General features: G+C 38.3%; 3 protein-coding genes across 3 annotated transcripts in view; 1 reads left to right on the forward strand and 2 right to left on the reverse strand.

The window, feature by feature from the left end:
- bicc1a (BicC family RNA binding protein 1a) overlaps positions 1-10,122 on the reverse strand; it is a 69,089-nt gene extending 58,967 nt beyond the window's left edge. Inside the window, exon 1 of the mRNA XM_028603552.1 lies at positions 9,638-10,122. Coding sequence (XP_028459353.1) covers positions 9,638-9,827 — 190 coding nt within the window. The 5' untranslated portion in view covers positions 9,828-10,122. The remainder of the gene's footprint in view (positions 1-9,637) is intronic.
- A 1,887-nt stretch (positions 10,123-12,009) lies between these two features.
- LOC114571849 (ubiquitin-conjugating enzyme E2 D4) lies at positions 12,010-16,299 on the reverse strand. The gene is made up of 7 exons (XM_028603076.1): positions 16,097-16,299; positions 15,485-15,548; positions 15,279-15,310; positions 14,870-14,947; positions 13,655-13,760; positions 12,454-12,547; positions 12,010-12,368 (listed from the first exon to the last, which is right to left on the reverse strand). Exons 1-7 carry the CDS (start codon positions 16,118-16,120, stop codon positions 12,323-12,325), a joined length of 444 nt encoding a protein of 147 aa, XP_028458877.1. The 5' UTR covers positions 16,121-16,299; the 3' UTR covers positions 12,010-12,322.
- A 3,680-nt stretch (positions 16,300-19,979) lies between these two features.
- Positions 19,980-21,612, forward strand: part of rgs7a (regulator of G protein signaling 7a) — a 60,784-nt gene continuing 59,151 nt past the window's right edge. The window contains exons 1-2 of the mRNA XM_028603583.1: positions 19,980-20,165; positions 21,033-21,151. Coding sequence (XP_028459384.1) covers positions 21,074-21,151 — 78 coding nt within the window. The 5' untranslated portion in view covers positions 19,980-20,165; positions 21,033-21,073. The remainder of the gene's footprint in view (positions 20,166-21,032; positions 21,152-21,612) is intronic.

A 21,612-nucleotide genomic window follows, 5' to 3' on the forward strand; every position in this document is an offset into this window, starting at 1 on the left:
CGCTTTAGAGCGCCGCTTACTGTGATCCATGGCTGCAACACACCAAGCGCCTGGAAGTACGTTGGCCGCTACGGAAACTAAAACTTTAGCATTCAATTTGGAACCGATGATCAGATTCGCAACCAAATTTTCCAAACGATTCCAATAAAAAAAAATTTTTTTTGAAACTATTCCATGTTGGAACCGGTTCTCGATACTCAACCTCTGAATTATCTCCACTGATATGTTCAATCAGAATAGTTTATGCATAACAGTACAGCTCTAAGGAAATTAACATAATTAAGTTAGGGTCTTTTATTAAATCCCTGCCCTGGACCAAAAATAAAAAAAAAAAAAAAAATCCCCCCCACCACTCTCTTTTATTCAATTGGAGAATGTTCTGGCAATGGCCAGGGCTGGATCAAAAAGGTTCTCTTATGAAAATGGTTTCTCTACAATCAAGGCAAGTGGAGAAAAGGCAGCTTGTACCGAATGTTGAATGAGGAGGGAGAACAACAAACCAAAACCCGAGCTTCTCTTAAGATAAACACGGAAAACTCTTGGGGGGGGAGTGGTTAAGGGCCGGGTAGTGTGTGTGTGTGTGTGCGTTTCTGCATTAATGCGTGTGTGGTGAGTGCACACGTGTGCGGGATAAGTCAGGGGTGACCCCCACAAAAAAAAAAGTTTCTGAAATAGCAACCGCAAACCAGACAGAATGTAAATCTGCACTTTGAAAAGAGTTGAAGAAAAAGAGCTTTGAGGGACCTAGAAAAGCAGGTATTCATTTCAGCCCATTTACAATTCCAGAGCATAGAAATGGGTCACAGCACTCCAGCTCCACTCGGACGGTTGAAATAGGACTCCTGGTTTTATTTTCTTGAGTAATGAATTACAGATTTTTCCACCGACCGAAGCTCAATTATATTAGAGCTTCTGAAAGGTTCATCATGCCCAGGATGAAGGAATTCAATGCGTAAGCAAAGTCGAATAGAATTGTTTAATTGTATCAGCATGTTTCAGTAAAATCTGCAAGAAAGAGAAAAAAAAGGAGAGAAAGAAGAGCAAAATTCAGCAGTTAAACCATTTAAATTACTAAATTAATGTTCTGATGTGATGTGTGTTTGCTTCCCGTATAGCTTGAATTAATTATTAAAACGTAAAATGGGCTGCAGAGTGCAGGTAAAAATAATTCTGTTTAACATTTAGCAGACAAAAAAATTTATTCCTACAACATTAACTGGCGTAGAGGTATGCTGTTATTTTCCTAAAGGCAGTATGACCTATTGCTGTCCAGAGAAAACCATGCATCTCCATATTTGGTGCTTTTAAGGTTTTTAGATAACCTGAAGGGTTAAATGCTTACACCCTGCTGTTTTTCCTGTATATGGAAAGATGACATATTGGAGAAAGATGGTTTCTATTGGACAGACATGGCAGTGCTTCTCAATAAGTGCAGCAGTAAGAAAAGTAAAGAGTTAAGGGCAAGGGCACCACTGAGAAGGTGATTGGCTGCAATCTGTCGTCTCCAGGTCCCTGCAGGAAAGATTGTGGCCAATCCATCCCACACCAGTCACAAACTTTTTGAACCACTCCCCTCTGGCAGGAGCTTACGGTCTATCAGGACCAAAACCTCATGCCAGAAAAACAGTTTTTTCCCCAACTGCAGTTGGCCTCATTAACAAGTACCGGGATCCCCACTCACACAGACTCTTAACCCCCCGTCCCACATCCTGGACTTTATACCTGTACATCTGTACGTTGCACAAACTATAGCTCCTGAACTTTTAGCACATTCATCAACATCTTTGCACAACCTGCACTAAACCATAAAGCTTTCTATTCTTATTTGTTAAAAACAGTTATATTGTGTTATAATATAATATGTTTATGTATACACCATCCACCAAAGCAAATTCCTTGTAAATGTTAATTACTAAAAATGATGACAAAAGTTATTAAGGGTATCAAGCAGGGTGCAGAGTCCTTGCATTTCATGTAAGCCATACAGTACCTATCCTACTCATTCATTATTGACAGATAAACTAATTATTTATTTTTATATATATATATATATATATATATATATATATATATATATATATATATATATATATATATATATATATATATATATATATATATATATATAAATAAATAACTTTCTGAACATGTCAATCCTTTCTGAACATGTCAATCCTACTCTTTTCCCTCAAGTTGACAATGGACGAGTTCCATTCATTGTCGACGACTGGAGAGTCTCACTATTTCACAAGTCAAAATTCAAACAGACTGACCATGACAAGGCAAATGAGGCAGAATGAGTAAATGCATCTCTACTTTGTTGAAATGAATGGGAAGCAATATTTTGTCCTGACAGTGGCAACTGTCAGGCAACTCCTATTGTAGTCCATCACTACAACACTGCACACACATATTGTACAGAATCCAGACAGAATCTGGTTTAGACATCATCTCCAAATGACAGATGTCAACCTCATCTGAGGGAATACACAATTTTCACATCAGAAAAGATTTTCCTCTCTTCACTGCATTTTTCCAAAAGGTGGTCTGTGTGGAGTTTCTCTCAAAGTTCCCTGCTTCTCCATCTTTACTTTCCTTTACACTAATGGCATTACATGAAGTAGTACTGCACCTGAAAAGCACTTTAATATTGTACCTAATAATCAATTATGGAATTCATGATGTATGCTTATTTGCAATTAATTGGGCAGCCCTACTATCAACCTTTTAGCCGCAAAACTGAGTGCGAGATACAAAAACACAAGTGCTTGTGATGTTCGTGGAGTGTTTTTAATAATATTTCTGCCTGGGTTAGGTTAGGAGGTTATAGAGTGAGTATTGTGTTGTAGTGTCAGGATAAAGACCAGGGAAAGTCCAACAACTCCACAGTGGATCTGATGGAAGCTGGAACAACAGAGCAGTGTTCAAATGCTCAAAAGGGAGCAACAGAGGGGGAGAACGAGAGAGAGAGAAGAGAAAGCCTGCAGCACATTCCCCACAAGACACTCACTTCCTGTCTGTGAGTCTTACTCAGCACCCAGGAGGAAGAGGTGGATGAGGGCCCTCACACATACTCCCCTCATGATGTGGGTATAGAAGCCAGATACATTATTCTCTAAACAATAAAAGAGGAAAATACTGAAAAATATAATAATTACAATTTCACTAGAGGGCAATTTTCCCTTCTCAGACGAAGTTTCCACCGGCCTCCAAATTAATACAGTCCTATTTTGAGCGGCCTACAAATGACGTGCGTTAGAAACCTTTCTACACAAGTTCAGATGAACTAGCATTAGCATCCTCTACACAGAGTACATTCGTTGAAGTAGCAGAACCTATTGTATATTATATAGTATGGATAACATTATCACCACATACTAAGAATAGCCGTGAAGACCTTATACTTTCTCATTATCATGCTGTATGCAACAGTTTTTCCATTCAGAGTCAAGGCTACCCAATAATAGTCTGTGGTTTAGGAGCAGGAAAACAAATTAGTGAAATGAAGAAAATGATTCACTTATCCTAATTGTAGGTTGTTGTTGAAGTTAAAGCAAACGTGTTGTTACGATGTGTGCACACTGGCCCTCCAGGAGGCTATGCTCAGTCACAAACACCACTAAACTCTCATTATTACTACTCTGAGCAAGGAAACCCACAGCCAGAGCTCTTCAATTTGACCCACACACACAGTTAAATACATCTTTACACCTTGCTGCACATGTAGACACACTCAATTTGGTTGGAGAAAATGTTACCTCTTTCCCACACTTGCCCCTGGTCTCTTAACTTCATAATGAATGTTAAAAAAAAAAAAAAAAAAAGAAAAGTTCTCTTACAATGTTCCCTGTACACGTAAAACTATCTTTCAAGCTTTGATTTGATTTATTGGGATCTCCATTAGCTGGGGCCATAGCCAGAGCTATTCTTCCTGGAGTCCACATGCCTGTGTCAAGGTATCCAAGCCATTAACTTGGGAGTTCTATTCTAGGGTGCCAACAGTACAACAGTTAAACCCAGATGGCTGTCAGGGTGAGATTCTGTTGTCACTTCACACTCTAGTTACTGATCTAAGCCCAGGGACCGGTCTCCCTGTGAAAGACAGTAAATTTGTAATTGCTAAGCAGTTAACAATTTCCATTTTCTCCTGATGCTAATGGTGCCAGAATGTGGGCGTAAAATCGACTGATCCAAAAAAGGGTTGTTTAAGTGTGTATGCTGGGATTTTGCTTCGCTGTAGAGAAATGCTGGTGAGTCGCTAACATATTTTAATGGGCATAGAGTGCTTCTGGGACATTTTTATTCTCCAAAATTTATGCAACCCCTGACTATATGGCTCTTCACCAGTCTGATGGTCCTCTCTGGCCCCTTATCGGAGTACAGCCAGGTTTATTATTAGCAAAAACATTTCTAAATTCCTGACTAAAAGCTAATATAATTGCCATTAAGGACCTAGACTTCACATGCATTGAGGTAAATGCACTTACAGGTGATCAGATTTTTCTGGCAATGCCTTAAAAACTATGGCCTGACTAGTCAAACACCGTGCAACGTGGAATCTCCATAGACAGTATGGGAATCTCCGACTCATTTGCACGGAGCTCGTTTTTCGAAGTCATGACTGGCTTCCAAGATGGCTCCCGCAAGTAAACATGAACGCATGTTTATCTTTATAATCTATCTTTTTAATAAACTATCTGTACACTTACAAGGTTGTCAATGCTTCGGTTCACATTTAGGGACCCTCATTATGCTAACGTTATGGTGTGGTGATATTTTGAGCCTTTTTAGTGGTATTAAATAACGATTTGAGTGTCCCCATGCCCCATACTAGCATTGTAAGCTAACCAGCGGCCCGCGGTAGCCTCGTCAAAGCTCCAAACTCATTCGATTAGCATGAACACATGTGCCAGAGAGCGACAGAGTAGGTACACATCAGGTAATAACCCCTAGGTTCGTTTTGCACCAGAATTGTCCTTTAACTGGCAAACATGTTTCAGGATCATTTGCCTGTTTACCTGCATCACACCATAATCCCTATTCATACCAATTAGTTATTTTCTCATCTCATACCTGCAAACTCAGAAGGGCTGAAAAAGGTGACACTTTTTAATACCATATCCATCCCCCCCCCCGGAGAAGAAAATAAGGGAGAACACAACATTTTCCCGGTGCTAAAACAATACTTTTAAAACGGTGTCAGAACCGAAAGATTTAAATATATATAATACAACAGTCGGCGACATTAAAGAACAGCTTGTTTATTGCTAAGGCCACAGGGTCAAAATTAAATGATTTATTAAAAATGTAATAACAATAACTTATTTCACCAGTAAACTCCTGTTAAATAACAAAAACAACCACTGGATGGGAAAAGGGTATTTTACAATAACTTTGAATGCAACACGAGGCACGTTCCTCTACATTGAAATACAGACAAACTTTTACACCGTTTAGCCGTCAGCATTCTAACCGTGTTTACTCCAGCTGCTAGCTAACGGTAGGCTAACATTACATGCTGCTGTGTAGTGTTAACTAGCGTGACATGCGGCGATGTTTAGGTTGCCTCTAACGTCCGTTTTCAAAGCATTAGAGAGAAGAGCAGGCCAGTGGCACCTAAATAAGGCACCGAAATCCGCGTTGCAATTTGGTCCGGTAGATAACGATCGTTAAGGCAACAGGGCTGTATTAGCATGTGACACCTGGTCTTTGAGACCCCCCTCCCACACGATTCACGTGGATGACATTTTACCATTCAAAACGGCGACTAGTTTGCATGTATGTTATCTTAACAATGTCAACACTGAGACAGCAAAGCAAATGTTATTGATTCAAGTATTCAGGCTTTGATCAGCCAATCATTAGTAGAGTACAATGGGCACCACATAAAGAGATTTGATCAATATTCTGGAAGCAAATTAATTTTAAAACTAATGATTATTTTCATAGTTTATTAATCTGATTATTTTCTCGATTATTCGATTAGTTGTTTTGTCTATAAAATGTCAGAAAATGGTTACAAATGTAGTGTTTCCCAAAAGCCCAAGATGACATCCTCAAATGTCTGGTTTTGTCCACAACTCAAAAGATATTCAGTTTACTGTCACAGAGGAGAGAAGAAACTAGAAATTATTCACATATAAGAAGTTGGAATCAAAGAATTTTCAAATTCAAAAAATTGAAATTTCAAAAAAATTACTTAAACAGACTAATCGATTATCAAAATAATTGCAGATTAATTTAAGAGTTGACAACTAATCGATTAATCTTTGCAGCTCTAATTGAATCCATAAATCCTAACCATCTTGATGCTGTAGTAACTTTTTTCCTATTATGTTTTTTTTTTTTTTTAAATTAGATTAGCTGCAACCATTAGTCCATTCATCGATTAGTTGATCAACAGAAAATTAAAGAATATTTTGATAATAAATTAATTGTTAATCATTTCTTAAACAGAAATGCCAACTATGATGTGGTTTCACCTTCTCCAATGAGAGGATTTTCTGTTTAATTTTATTAATTTAACCTTTGGCTCTGGGAAATTTTTATGAGCATTTATTTTTTTTTTACCATTTACTGTGACCTTTTATTGGTAAACCGGTTATTTGATTCATCAAGAAAATAACTGGCAGATTAATCTTTGAATGAAAATAATAGTCAATTGTAGCCCAATTTGACATGCCTTGTTCCATTTCATATTAATGTTTATTTGATATACAATGTGTCCCTATTATTTGTGCATTTTATCTACTCATGTATTTATCACTTTAACAATAAATCACTCAAAAGCTCGTATGGTATAGAGCAGAATGTGTTATCCATATGTAAGAGAGTACATTGTTTGGCCATACTGTACAAAAGTGAGTGTACCTCACAGTGGTTTACTTAAAAATAAACCTCTGACATAATAATTAAAAAAAGGGGTAGTTGTTCCTGAACCAGTTGGCCATTTCAGCCCACCAAAAATGCAAACTAGTGCAGAAACATAACCTGGATCTGGTAAAAGGTTGAGATGCGGCGCTATTGTTGTTTGGGAAGTAATCGCAGCATGAATTGACCCGTGGCTCTTTGCCGAGGGTCAACTGCTCTTAATTTTCCAGGAAAGTGAAGCCAGAGACACTGTCACAGACAATAAAACACTGAATAAAAATATACTGGAGTTCCCATAAAATTATTTCATTAGTCCAGATTCCGGCATTCAGAACATGATGTACCACGTCAAAGTCTCAGCTTATCCAATCAAAACACAGCCAGATGTTACAGAGCTCTGATCCAACTGGATGAGACTAAAAGAGCTATTTGGATTGAATTTAGACCTATGGTTACAATCTCTGATCCAGTGAGCTGAAACAGATCTAGATTATGACTGTAGCTTTTTGTAATCATTGGTGCATCATGTGCAAAATAGACGCTAAGACTGTGAAGCAACACACAACGCAACCAAACATCCTGGATTCCTCCTCAAGGCCAGATGCCAAAAGTTAAAAGCAGTTTCACAGTTGAGATAGTGGGGTATTTAAACCTGAACTTACAGCTTACCAGAAAGACTGGAGACAGTGAAACACGGCAGCCATTTCTATTTCATAAACTAGCTGCAATGTCACCTATGATGTCATGATGCAGCAATTGTGAAACAAGATGTTGGAAGAGATGCAAGACCAAACTAACAACTGTAAAGACCCTGTAGACTAAATAGATTATACCTAACACATACAGACACACAGACACTTTAAGGATGTGGCGCACAGTTTGTCTGGGACACTCAAATTTAGGGCCGGCCTCTGGTTAAGTTGTTTTCCTGGAAGAGTTAGGGATGACATGGAGCTCTGAGGAATGTACCGAGCAACGAGGCAGCAACCAGGACATTCTCAAAGGGAACTACGTGTGTGTGTGTGTGTGTGTGTGTGTGTGTGTGTGTGTGTGTGTGTGTGTGTGTGTGTGTGTGTGTGTGTGTGTGTGTGTGTGTACACAAGCGTCTGTGTGTATAGGATAAACTTATTTCAAGACCCGCTTGCTGAGGATTACTCCAAAAGTTAGTCACAAATTTAAATTACAACTTAAACATCACGAACAAACAGCTTTCACCAAGTTGCAGTGATAAAATCAAAGCTTTACTCATCAGCATGCAGCATCATGCTTGTTTTAATTACAGTATGATTATGAATGTTCCTCTGAAGGTCTTGTTTTGCTGCTTCTCTGCCTTCATGGAAACAATAAAGAATCCAGCCCATTTACCTAAGGCTCTAATATTTCACACTTTTGAGTTTTGAAATATGTGATGAATGACCTCAACCTCTGATTTTCCAGGGACCTCTCAACAGAGACTGGCCTGGCATCTTTATGAGCCTGTCATCGCTTGTTTAACTGCGAACTGTCACGTCATTAGAGGAGAGATCACACAGTAATTCAAATGCTTCACCAAAACATACAGTATTCCCACAAGTGCAGGAACAGTCAACATGATAGTGTACAACAGACAGATGACCAAAAAAGTAATCTGGCATTACGTTTTGAGGCAGAATGCATCAATGGCAGTCATGAAAATGTAATTTTCAATTGAAAACTGTTGCCACTGCAGCCTCTTTCTAAATGCACACGACGGGAGTTTGTGTAGCGACAGCATGTGGTCAGGGTACGGTACTACCTCAAATAGCACAGAATTGATAGTTATTGTCCCGTGTCTTTGACCTCTTCAACCTTCTGGTCAAACTTTAGTTTTAATACGCCCATATGACTGTGAACATAGCAACTTCTTTCCGCAGTCAACCTATAATTTACTTCTAAAAACGTGTTTCTACACTAATTGAAAGCCCAAAGCTAATTGACGTCTATTATCTTAATTGATTCGTTCCGGATCACACACATGACACGCTCAAGTTTCCTGACAATGCTAAGAAGGAGTCCTAAAATTTGAAGTTACCAAAAAGCAGTAATTGTGTAGGCCAACAGAAAGAGTTGTTTTGAGTCTGGCGGACTCGGGGTGCTCATGGTGCCCACATGTTCGAGAAAAAAAAATAAAAAATAAAAAACACTGCTGCAAAAGCACCATACCATGAGTGCCCTTCCAGTGGAGAAAACACGATGCCTGCCTGACGCATGTCTTCTCAGCGGCCAGTATAACAGAAAAAATGTGCGGGGCTGGTCAAAGTGGGTTGGATATCAGTAGAGAAGCAATATTCTAAAATAAAAAAAATAATTCCTTTATGGCCTAAAATTGTTTGTAGTTTCAGTATTTAACCACACAAAAAATGGCTAAAAAGTAGCCTAATGTAACTAAGCTACTCGAATCATTACGCTATATGAAAGTAGTTGATCGTACTAGCAAGCTAGGCTACAGCAAAATGCAGTTAAACTGCTAGTTTAATTACATGTAGTGCACTACTCCAACAGTGCCATACATGCTAGAAAACTTTCTGCGCGCGGGGCCCCACCGCGTGCAGCTGGTCCTTTTTTTTTTGCTTTTCTTTTTTTCTCCCACTAGTCGACCAACATAAACAAAGAGCCGTCAGAGTGCTAAAGTGAGCATCTTCTCGGAAACTACGGCAGGCTACAATTAAATGAGGTTAACGTCGACAGGATATACGTTAAAAAACGCATATACCATTAACTTTGCACTTAGATGCTGGCTTTCTTTTACCTAATAACATGACTTCCAACTTCTTTCGGTCCACCCGAAACCTCTCCTCAGTCCACTCCGGATCTGGCAGAGGATGGAGTCCGCTCAGATCCTCCTCTGATCCCGGGAGAGGAGAGTCGGTACTGCGCTCGCTGTTGGAGCCCTGGTCCGACTGCTGCAAGTATCCGCTTAAAGTGTCGCACTGCGCCATTGCGCTGCGCAGAAACTTCTCCAGGGGCCACTGCGTTGTAATCGAAGTTAAGTCAACTGAAGCAAAGCTGTTGAACTTCTGTTAACTTTTTTATTTCGTCACTTCGCGGTGTTGGGCGGGCTCATTGCAACGCAGAACCTTTCTCTGCAGTTTCTTGAAGCCCCTTTGCTTCCCCCATTACAGGCAGACTTCTAAAAATAGGCAGGAGCACACTGGTCCACTAGCTATAGGTTGTCTGCTGAGTTAACGGAACGTCATACAGCACACGCAAACATACCAACCAACTCCTCGAGAAAGTTTCACGTGTCACCCTGCAAAAAAGCAGGACTCCTCCCAGAAACTTTTTTTTAACATCTTCCTCCTCCGGGTTCCTCCGAAGTCTCCAATAGTATTTGTGAGAAATTCACTAGATTCAAATTGTTTTTCTGTCGGGACACAACTTTTACGTCTCACTTTAGGGAAACTTTTGAGGCATTATAGCCAACTTTAGGAAACAAAATCATAATTAGAGCTAAACATTAGATTACAAGTACATTGATACATCTAGATATGAATAATGAATGTTCTATGCCATATTTTCAGTCAGATTGGCAGTTTATAATAACACCCCATGCAACCAAGTAATTGGTTTATAGAGGAAACACTATACGTCCTGAGAGTGGGTAAATGGAAGTAATACAGGAAGAACAAATCAAAACAAGTGTGGAGCAAGCCTACATTGAGTAAAACAGATAAAAAAAGGGGCCACAATCTAAATATGCTGTGCATGTGCTGATGCTGAATAAAATAATACAGAAGCAGGAGGTCAGTATTGTAATGCATACCATAAAATGTTTGCGAGCCCTGTAGAAATATAGTTACAGGATTATTCTCATGCTGTGGACAGGAAATGATTAATGGCACTTTTTCTCTGATATACGGCCTTGTTAAATGTAATTTTCAATGATTTAAATTTACAGTTTTATGGTTTCTGTGTACATTGTTTGTGTTGGTAATTCGCTACATTCTGTGTTATTTCATCGTCTAATATTTTGTTCTGCTGTATTTGTTGTGTGTGGTCCACAACAGGAACCTGCCAGGCCAGTGACATTCTACCATCCTAGTTATTCTTACTTTAATAAACTCATGCAAGCCTCACTTCCTATTCATGTTGAATTTCAGGTAATGTCCTTAATCTGACAGCTGGCGTTTTAACAAAAGCAACTCAAAAACTGAGTTCAGCTTTGACATTTGCATTTTACATGTGTAAAATGTGTGTAGTACTAGGACAAGACCTCACTAAACCAAGTGGTCTGATTAAGTCACATCACCATCACACTTTAGAAATTAAATGTGTATGCCCATCTTTACATTAATAGCAGGATGGTTGCATGTTATTGTAGACACATTCAAAGGATACATGAGCCACTCAATTACTGTGTACACTAGCTTCACCAGTGTGCAGCAACTGTGCGCAACCAGCAGAGGTGATGATAATGGGTGCTCTAATTTCAATGGACAGAACATCTCTTCTCATTTTAATGTCATTAGGGCTGCCACCTCTTAGTCGATTAGTCGACTAATCAGTCGTTTTGGTCTTAGTCGACTAAGATTTCTTTAGTTCGATTAGTCATTTTCTATGCTTATTCATGCTTAATTACTTATTTCCAAGAAACTTTTGAACACATTTATGGTAAACACAAGATTTAAAGTGGTGCTTTTGCAGGATTAATTGTGGAGAAACTCAGTTTTACAGATGGTTATTTAACTACATTTATATTGTGCTTTTCTAGTCTTAACCACTTCTCAAAGCGCACAGCTCTGTCAATTAAATCAACTAATTGATTAGTCGACAAAATCGTATAACTGTTAGTCAGCTAAGAATTTCTTTAGTTGAGGACAGCCCTAAATGTCATTGCTTAAGCATGAAACTATAACCACTATCCACATGCATAACGACTTAGCAAATGGGCCTGAACTAAATGTAACAAACATGAATATGAAGTTGTCCTGAAGAGAAACTTCCTGATGTAAAAGGCTCGGGCAGTAAAAGTAAAGGCTACCACCTAGTGGCCATGTGAATAGTAGAATAAGGGGCAGACTCTGATTTATTGGTTATATTATATACTATATACTGAATCAAACATGCCACAACAAGATGGTTCATAATTTCAGATTACTCATTTGTGTTGCCAAGAAACAATTTGCAAGTTATTGATTAATGTCTTTAATGCAAAATAATGAAAAATAAATTCAGTATGGTTGTACAATATAAATCTCTTAAAAGAAAAGTATAATCAGGCCATCTCACCACAACCAATAATTATAATGACGCCAATTTAAGGGGAAAATAAAATAAACAGTAAAAACAGTTAAGTCAAGTAAAGTCCAAGTAGAGAAAGTGCTTCAAGCGAATAAAACACCTCAACTAGAACCAGTGTGGATGAACAGTTGAAACAGTACTGTCATATTTTGAGGTGTTTAGGGATGCGTCATTGTTGCTGAACTCCAGTCCCTCACATTGCATACCTCTGAGTCCATTCTCTGGCTACTTTGTTGTACCTAAAGAGAGAAGAAAAACCAGAATGAATTGGAAGAATAGCTAAATGATTCAAGTTTTTCCACATTCAAAATTTTTCATACTCACTTTTGTCTGTCAGATTTGTAGATATGTGCAATGTCTGGGACTAGCGGATCATCTGGATTTGGGTCACATAGCAAGGAGCATATGGATAATAAAACTGGAAAAAAAGAAAAAAGAAAAATCAGTATTCATTCAGGTTTCAATTAAATTCAAAACGACTTAAAGTGTATTTTTAGCCATTACTGTCATCACAGATATTTGAACATCCGCAGTTTGCTCTTTCAATTATTTATAAGAAAACCTGCAATTTCAAAGTGAAAAATGCACACAGAATTTCCTTTTTGGACAATCAGCCCTGAACATCCTGTTACCTGTTTTTGTAGAGGCTGGAAATAATTCATTTCGAAGAATGAATTCACTGTCTTGCTAGGTTTGATATAATTCAACGTACCCATCTTTGGCCTTCCCTCTCCATGCTACGTTTTGCCCCAAATATCACAATTTACCCTTTAAAAAGGTATTTGCTCAAACTGTCACTATACTCCTGACAGTAGTACATGAGACAGATAATCTGTGAAAAATCTTGTAAATGCCATTGGAGCAATAGCACGGTTTCTGCAGGTTTGACAAAGTAAAATATAAAGACTTTAAGACCTTTTTAAGACTATCATGCATGAAATTTAAGACTTTTATCACATCAACTAAGCCCTAAATTCAGTTTTTCAAGCCAAGTATTGCTAAACTTGCATTTCCCCATAGCTTAAGATGGAAATCTGTTTTATATTTGTGGTGCAAGCCGAAAGAGACTTGCACCAATAACACGAAAGCTGATTGGCTGCAATGTAAGTTACATGTTGGTCTCATTTGTAGTCGTAATACAGCAAAATTATATTTGGACAAGCAAAAGAAATAACTACGACACCACAGAATAAAGCATTTAGATGAGCATTAGAGGTAGCGTTACATGGACATAAGAAAATTAAGACCGGTTTAAAATGATTTAAGACCTAGAACCCAGACTTCAAGACCCCGCGGAGACCCTGACTAGGAGGAGGCAGAGGAACATATTATCCGTCTGTGTGTACCGTGTGAGGATATAGGGACAGTTTAAGCAAATATTTTTTATAAAACCTTTAAGCATGTCAACTCACCTTAAAAACATATTTCTTTGTGAATTCAAAGTAAATCTTAGGTACAAACCAGATCATACACAGTGCTGTTGTAATGTAATACACTGTACAGGCAAACTTAATATATTACTCACCTTTTGATACAGTAAGAGCAGGTGACCACTGTGACCTCAAGATGTCAAGGCAGATGCTACCATTGCTGTTGATGTTTGGGTGATAGATTTTCGTTGTAAAGGCAAGCTATGAAAATAAACAAAGCATTAATAGACAAAACACAAACAAACAGAAGAATACAATGAGATAAATGAAAGTATACAATGAGATAAATGAAAGCACACACACACACACGTGCAGAGAAGTTTAAAACCAAATAAATAAAAGTACCATAAAACAAGACTAATTAAAAGCTGTTGAAATCAGAACAGTCTTTAATTAACTTAGTTCTAAAAATGTTAACAGTTGGGGCATGTTAGTTCTAAAGCTTGATTTATGGTTCTGTGTTGAATCTACGCTGTAGGTACGCATACACCGTAGCCTGACGTGCACCTGTCCAGAAATGTAACCACACATTGCGGCGACTAACACCGCAACAACTGTGAATGGTTCGCTTGGTCATGGCTTGGTAGCCACTAATTTTCGGGTTCTCCTTCTCTGTGAACAACATGAAATCAAGGAGAGTGTTAACTTTTCCTGCTACAGCTTACAGGTGAGACACTTTGTTTCTCCGTCTCCGGAGTTTGTACTAGCTCCGGAGCTTGCTCTACCACACACTCCCCATGCATGCACACATACTGGCCCTGCTATTTTCTTAAAGAAATACGCTCCAACGATGCAGACAACACCAGCGCACAAGTACAAATTCCTTAAAAACGTAGTAGGCCGCTCTGCGTAGAGCCTACTTACAACCATAATTCCGCCTTAAGGGGAGCTGATTCCAGCAGTGGGCCGCATAATGGCTAAAAGCTGTTTCACCACAATTGGATTGAACTCTGGGCACCACTAACTGACTAGTCCCTGCTGATTTGAGAGACCTACCCGACTTGTACTTAGCAAACTTATCTGCAATATATTTTGGGCCCCAGTTCTTTTAATGACTCATAGACAATAAGTTGGGTCTTTAAATCAATTCTATTTAACCAGAAACCAGTGCAGGGATCTAAGAATTGGAAAAATATGTTCTCTCCTCTTAGTGTTGGTCAGTAAATAAAATAACCTTCTGAACTTGTGAGTAGGGCTGCATTTAACAATTCCTTTTTTATTCATTATTTGTTCTATAAAATAGTTCAGAAAATAGTGACAAATGCCTGTTATAACAAGGTGATGTACTTTGAGCTACTCAATAATCTTACCTTTGGTGGTTTAAAGGGATAGTCAGTGGGAAAATGGACAGAAAGGAAGAACACTCCTCCATGATATGGGCTGTCATTCTGAAATAGAGAGAAAAATTGTTGTCAAATTATGCCTAGTACTGCATAAGAGGAAATATTGTTTGTATTGAGAGAGCAACCATACATTTAGACTATTTTTTTTTTTTAACTTCCATTTTGTTAAATTATGGCTGTATGGTATTTCCCTTTTTCCTATTGTCTAAGTAATGCCATGGGCTTTAGTAAGTAACACTGGAATAGACTGTGCCAGTCTGTGCTTTCCATACAGAACAGAAAGGGCTGTAAAGTCAACATAATACACTATTGTATAGAGATCCAGAAGAAACTTGGTTTAAAAAAAATCCAGGAAACTAATCCAGAAAAAGCTCACCGGTCCCGTGATGGTAGCTTGCCAGTGAAACACTAAAAGAAACAAAGAGGTGAGAACATTACTTAGTTTAAAGGATTTATATACCTACAATCAGCAACACAGTCCCCAAAGCACAACTATATTGATAACAATGACAGATTACAGGATGAAAAAAAATAATAAAATGACAGGTTTGTTTACAATTCAGCAGGTATTCTCAAACTTACAGTCCTCCCCGACAGGTCCAGCAGAACATGACGCTGGAGGGTCCTTCTCTAGGTCTTGTAACTCCTGTACAAATAAACAAAATAATAGTAATGTAATAGTTTGACAGCTTCCGCCGCACTTTAACGTTTATGCATTGCTTAAAATACAGAATCCTTAAGTGCACAGTCTGCTAAACTGTAAACTAACGTTAGCGACTGACTAACACTTTGGAAAATAAAATGATATTGAAAAGTAGCCAGAAACACAAACGTACAGGGAAGGGCGTTCACTCTGCTCGTTTGCTAGGCCAACTTTAGCTCGCAGTTAGCTGAAAATTAGCTAATTTAAGTTTGACTGCTTAGCTAGCTAGCCATCTGGCTCATTTGTAGTCGTGTCATCGACAGTTACATAGCTAAATATCGGACTTACTGGCAGTAAAATCTGTCTTGTGAATTAATTCACGTTACCTATCGTTAAATCATTCACAAATCGTACGTTACAATAATAAACCACGTTAGGTTAGCAAACAGATGCTATTAGGCTTTGCTGGCGTTAACGTTATAGCGACGTCGTTTCCGCATCGCCCTAGCTAACCTTTTCTGTACATTAAATAAAATAAGATCAATCCTTACCTTCTGTATTCTTTTCAGAGCCATGGTAAAGCTTTTAGATAGGTTAAGCGAAGCTACGATTTTAACTTTGACAGCTGTCACCTACAGCTACGCTCACTTTATGCCGACTAGGTCGTTGTTATTTGTTTTGACAAACTGATAAACGTTATTTCTTTTGTTTCCGCGTTTTTGTTCGACGACGAAGAATGGACCGGTGCATTGTGGGAATTTGAGTTTCTTTTAGCGTCAAGCCACTTAAAGGGACCGTTCACCGAGTTCATCCCGTGAAAAACCACACACAAAATTAATTTAACTAAAATTGTATTTTTTATTCACGTGACAAATAATAACTTGATAAATAGATAGATTTATTTATTGATTACCTTTAAACCTACTTTCATTATAACTACTTTTGATATCTTGGTGCTCTGGTGATTCCAGCCATACAGTAAAATATTGAATCACTTGACCTAACAATGTTTTAAGGGAAAGGTTTCTGCTGGTTAATAATAAACTGTTGCTGTGCTTCTGTACACAGGAGAGCGCTCTGGGTGAGGGAAGATGGATGGTTGACATTATCATCATCATTAAATATATATAAAAACAAGGCAAGGCAAGTTTATTTGTATTATACCTTTCCAACACAGAGGCTAAAACAGCATTTAATAATAAAATGAAATTGAAGATGAAATGTATTGAAATAGAATTACATTTATTTATAAAAATAAACAACATATTGATTGAAAAATAAATTAAAATTACTGTACAGTAATAAAACAGATCTGTAATATGTCTCCAAATGTAATAAGGGAAATAAAAGTGCACCAGCGAATATAATCAATCAAAGGCATAGGAAAAATAGGAAGTCTTTAATTTAGATTTGAAAGTGGCTACAATTGGGGTGTATTCCGGATCATCAAGAAGCTGGTTTATTCTGTCTGCAGCATAGTGGCTAAATCATGGTGTTTGGTTTTGACTCGAGGCACTTCTAGCTGACTGCTTCCTAAAGATCAAAGGAGCCTACATTCTTCAAGCATATCAGAGATGTATTTTGACCCAAAACCATTAAGTGATTTATAAACTAACACCAGCACATTAAAAGCTGTTCTATACCTAACAGGAAGCCAGTGTAAATATGTAAGAATGGTTCTTGCAGCAGCATCCTGAAAGGGTCTGCAGAGATCTGTTGGGAAAACTAAACAAGGGGCCGTTGCCAAAGTCCACACTGCTGAAAAGAAGGCATGAACAAGTTTCTCTAAATCTTCTATAGACATGAATATTCTAAAATGTGCTATTTATAGATCTGATACAAGTTAGTCTGATGCAATTATTGCCTATGTGGCTGCTGAAGCTCAAATCTGATTCCATCGACACCAACATGACATAGTCTTGTACCACAAGACTAAAACTGAGTTTTAGTCTTGTGGTACAGTTGCATCGATGAAGGGAGTTTAGAGTAATTTACAGAAATACAGGATTTGGCCTAAAGGTAGCATATAAAGGGTTCAATATAGAGGTCTAATAACTGAACTCTGGTGGAACCTGTATGTCATAGTGTTTGGCTCAGATTCATGATTCATATGTCAACAACATAGCCCCTGCCTTCTATACAACCTAAAGCAGCTGAAGACTATAGCAGACAGCCATACCTCGTTTGTTTTGTTTCTTGAATCACAGCCTGATACTTTTCCTGAATCACTAATCAGACAGAAGTAATTTATTACCTTAATCAGTGTAGTCTTCAGCCAGTCAAGCCAGAAGGAAAACTGTCAAAAACTTAATTTACATTTATGCTGTTGATGTTGTTGAGCTGAATAAAAGGAACTTTCTCAATCATTTCCCAATAAATTTAGGATTTGAGATGGTTGTATTAATAATGGAAGCAGAATCTAGGTTGTATGTTTTTAAGGGTGCATTTAATGAATTTAGAAAACTACCTGATAGGAGTGACCCAATTGCGGCACATCCAGTTAAAAAAAAAAAAAGCTACAGCACGTAAATAGATGATTATCATGACAGATGATAAGGAAACAGGAAAATAATGCAAAGATACGATGAAATATGGACATCAGTGTACTCAGTAATCCCCAAGGCTGTAACATGTTTTGCTATTTGGCTTAGTAACCTATTATCTTCAAAGAGCTGTTATAAGCTCATTCATGATGGTTGTACATTATTGTAATTCTGATATTGCAACTCACCGGGGAACTGAGTGGACTGAATGTTTAGGTCCATCTTGCAGATAGCTTAAGTCCTGAGAGAGCAAAGGGATCAGACAGAAGACAAACATACAAACACATACTGTACAGTACATAGGGAGGAGGGGCACATCTGTCATATTTCACGCCTGGACTGCTGCATACCTCAAAGCCACAGATTGCAGAAAATTAAGAGATTTTCTATTTTGTATCTATCTATTTATATCTGCAGCACTGGATGCATTGAATCACAGAAGCTCATAGCTGTTTTCCAACATTTTCTTACATTTGCAGTCAGTGCAGTCAGTTACATGGAAATTGCTGTAAAATATGCAGCTCTCTGAACCTGATGTTTGTTTATGGCTGATAGAGCTTTGGCTTTAGAGCCAAAGCGACATTTTGACAAGATCGGTTCCAATTCTAGTTTTGCAAGCAATTTCTACTTGTATTTTCAATTTACATGCATTTCATTCTTGTGAGTTTTAAATAAGACAGTAAATCATAAAAAATTGTTTATCAGTATTTTTTTTTTCATTATCGTGTTCTGAATATTTTAGTTAAAACTGAAACCTTATTGCTACAAACCTTGACTTTGAAACAAAAAGCGCCATTTAACTAATAAGTCATTCAGAAAAATGTCAAGACTGCTCTAATGAGAGTGACATCATGCATTAACTATAGTAACTTGACATGCACTTTTCAACCAGATGCTCATATAATAATACTAATAATAATAATAAATTGAATTTATATAGCGCTTTTTATAGACTCAAAGTCCTTTAATTAATAGTTCCTCCAAGGTGTTACTCTCTCTACATAGGTTGGCACCTCATTGACTGTCATGGAGCACCAGGATTGTGTCCATTGATACACCATCAGAAGAGTTTTGACTCAGAGAAAGTAATATCACATTATGTCACATGAATTCTATATTAAGGACAGTAGTGGAGGAAGTATTAAGACCACTTATATTAGTATATTCCTTTACAAAACTAGCAATACCACAATGTTAAAACAAATTTCAAATTTCACTTAAAAATCTGAAAGTAGGCTATTATTATTAGCACAGAAGTATCACTATGCAGGCAAAATTAGCTCTGTCAGTGTTACATTATTATATAATTGAATAAAAGCCTATGGATGCATTATCACGAGCAGCACTTCAATGTTGTAACAGGCTCCTGTGAAGCGCATTCTATCTTATATACTGTTGGGTAGTTTAATACTGCAAAACTGCATTGTATTTTATATGATTTTAGTAGTTTTTTTCTGAAATAAAGTGGCATAATAATATAGTAATATAAAGATGAAATATGTTGTACAAGTTCCTCAGAATGTTGTACATGTACTTAATTTACTAGCCACTGAATATCCTTTCATTTATAACAGTACTGTCTGGTATAGGCTACATATTCAAAACAGTTTATTGCGCTGTTTTCTGAAAAAAAGGAAAATAAAATCAGTGCTATTTTGCTACTTTGTTGAAGATTGAATTGTTAAAATATGAATATACTGCAAGTCTATTCTATGTTGACCAGCATATCACTGCAGTGCATAGCAGTACAATTTGAGCTGGAAAATGTCAGTATGTCTCCAAAACGGGTTGTAATTTATTCCTCACACACGATTGGTCATGGATCGATGCGCGTTCACGGCGCTCCGAGATGGCGCGCCCGTGCTTCTGAGCATCGTTTGGAGAAGAGGAAAGACAGCGATAGATAGAGAGCTTTACCACGCCAAGTGTCCACCGAATGTCTGCCTCTTCACGTTGCCAATGAACAAACCTCGCATTCCTATGTCTGCCAGTTGACATACTGAACACGAAGGACCAGGCTTCCACCTCTGCAAGGATTCAGGACTCCTTTAGCGGGTTGCGCGGTTTTTCTTTTCAGGTAAGCCAGCCACCCCTTCTCCTCCGGTGACCGATGTCGCTGTGTTGTCTGTGTATTTACGCGCTATTCGTGATTAAAAAGAGAGGACGATAACGGGCGCGGGCGTTTGCGGTAGCTGTCCAAGGTGCTGAAACGGGCAGTGGCTTGTGGTAAGAAAACACAGTAGTAGATATGACGGCCTCACGTTAAGAGCAGTTTTCATGACTTCGCTCTTTGCATGCTATAGGCTATGTAGTGTTGCAGACTAAACCTCCCAAAGATGTTGAGTGGGTGTCGTATGGGGAAGAAAGAATGATGAAGCTGTAACGTGCATTCGATATATGTTACATTTGCAGTCTTGCACGTTTTGACCATGGCTGCTCTACCCGAATGGATGTATCCAAGCTGCATTGTACCTCCTCCAGGGACGGTGTGTGTGTGTGTGTGTGTGTGTGTGTGTTTTAAACTACATTTACCATTGTCAGGGTCCGGGTCTTCACCTCACCTTATCTTACCATTGCAATCTTAGGATGCAAAGTATGGTGCATGATGCATGTAGGACGTGAAGATTGCTGCTGAATCCTCTGATGTCAACAAACAATAAAATATTAGCAATGGGTTTTGTGCAAAATGAATCCATCTAGGAAAAAAGTAGTACTCCTACATGGCACCAATAATGCTTTTCAAGTTGAACTTTTGCCCCATTCACTGGGAATTCACATTGTACCAGTACCTTGTGCAAAATCAGCCGCCTTTTAAAAAAAAGTGTCCTTCTGAAGACCTTGTGAACACAAGTTATGTAAATTGTTCTCTTCTAGGCAAGGGCAAGTCATGTTCAAGCTTTATTGTTCTTCTGATGGACCAATATATCCATTCTGTCCACAACAGGAGCACCTGACATTTCCTGTGGCAGATTTACTCACTGGATCATGGCACAGACCAACAGTGGTGGGCAGGGGACCAACGGGGTAGCGGATGAGTCCCCCAATATGATAGTGTACAGAAAGGTAAGACAGCTGCTATTTTTAGTCTGCGTGTGTGTGTGTGTGTGTGTGTGTGTGTGTGTGTGTGTGTGTGTGTGTGTGTGTGTGTGTGTGTGTGTGTGCGCATGTCTGCCTTGCGTCAATTTACTTGATGATGAGCTGTCCGATGGAAATTGCTATTACTAATGGCTAGACAGTGTTCTTTTGCCATGGTTGATTTAGGGTTGAAATGCTGATGAATGAATGAATGAATGAATACAATTTTTCTCTCACAACACACACACACACACACACACACACACACACACACACACACACACACACAGTTAAACCATCAGCTTTTATTGCTAACATGTTGGAGGATGGATTTTTAACTGACTGACATTAATGGAACCAAAAGGAAGCCACAGGCTTTTTAACCATTGTTCATTACACTGTTAGTGGTGTATTTCTTCATTGTTAATTCTGTTACTACATTAGAGAAT

The sequence above is a fragment of the Perca flavescens genome, chromosome 17 (assembly GCF_004354835.1).
Source record: "Perca flavescens isolate YP-PL-M2 chromosome 17, PFLA_1.0, whole genome shotgun sequence".
In the NCBI taxonomy this organism is placed as follows: domain Eukaryota; kingdom Metazoa; phylum Chordata; class Actinopteri; order Perciformes; family Percidae; genus Perca; species Perca flavescens.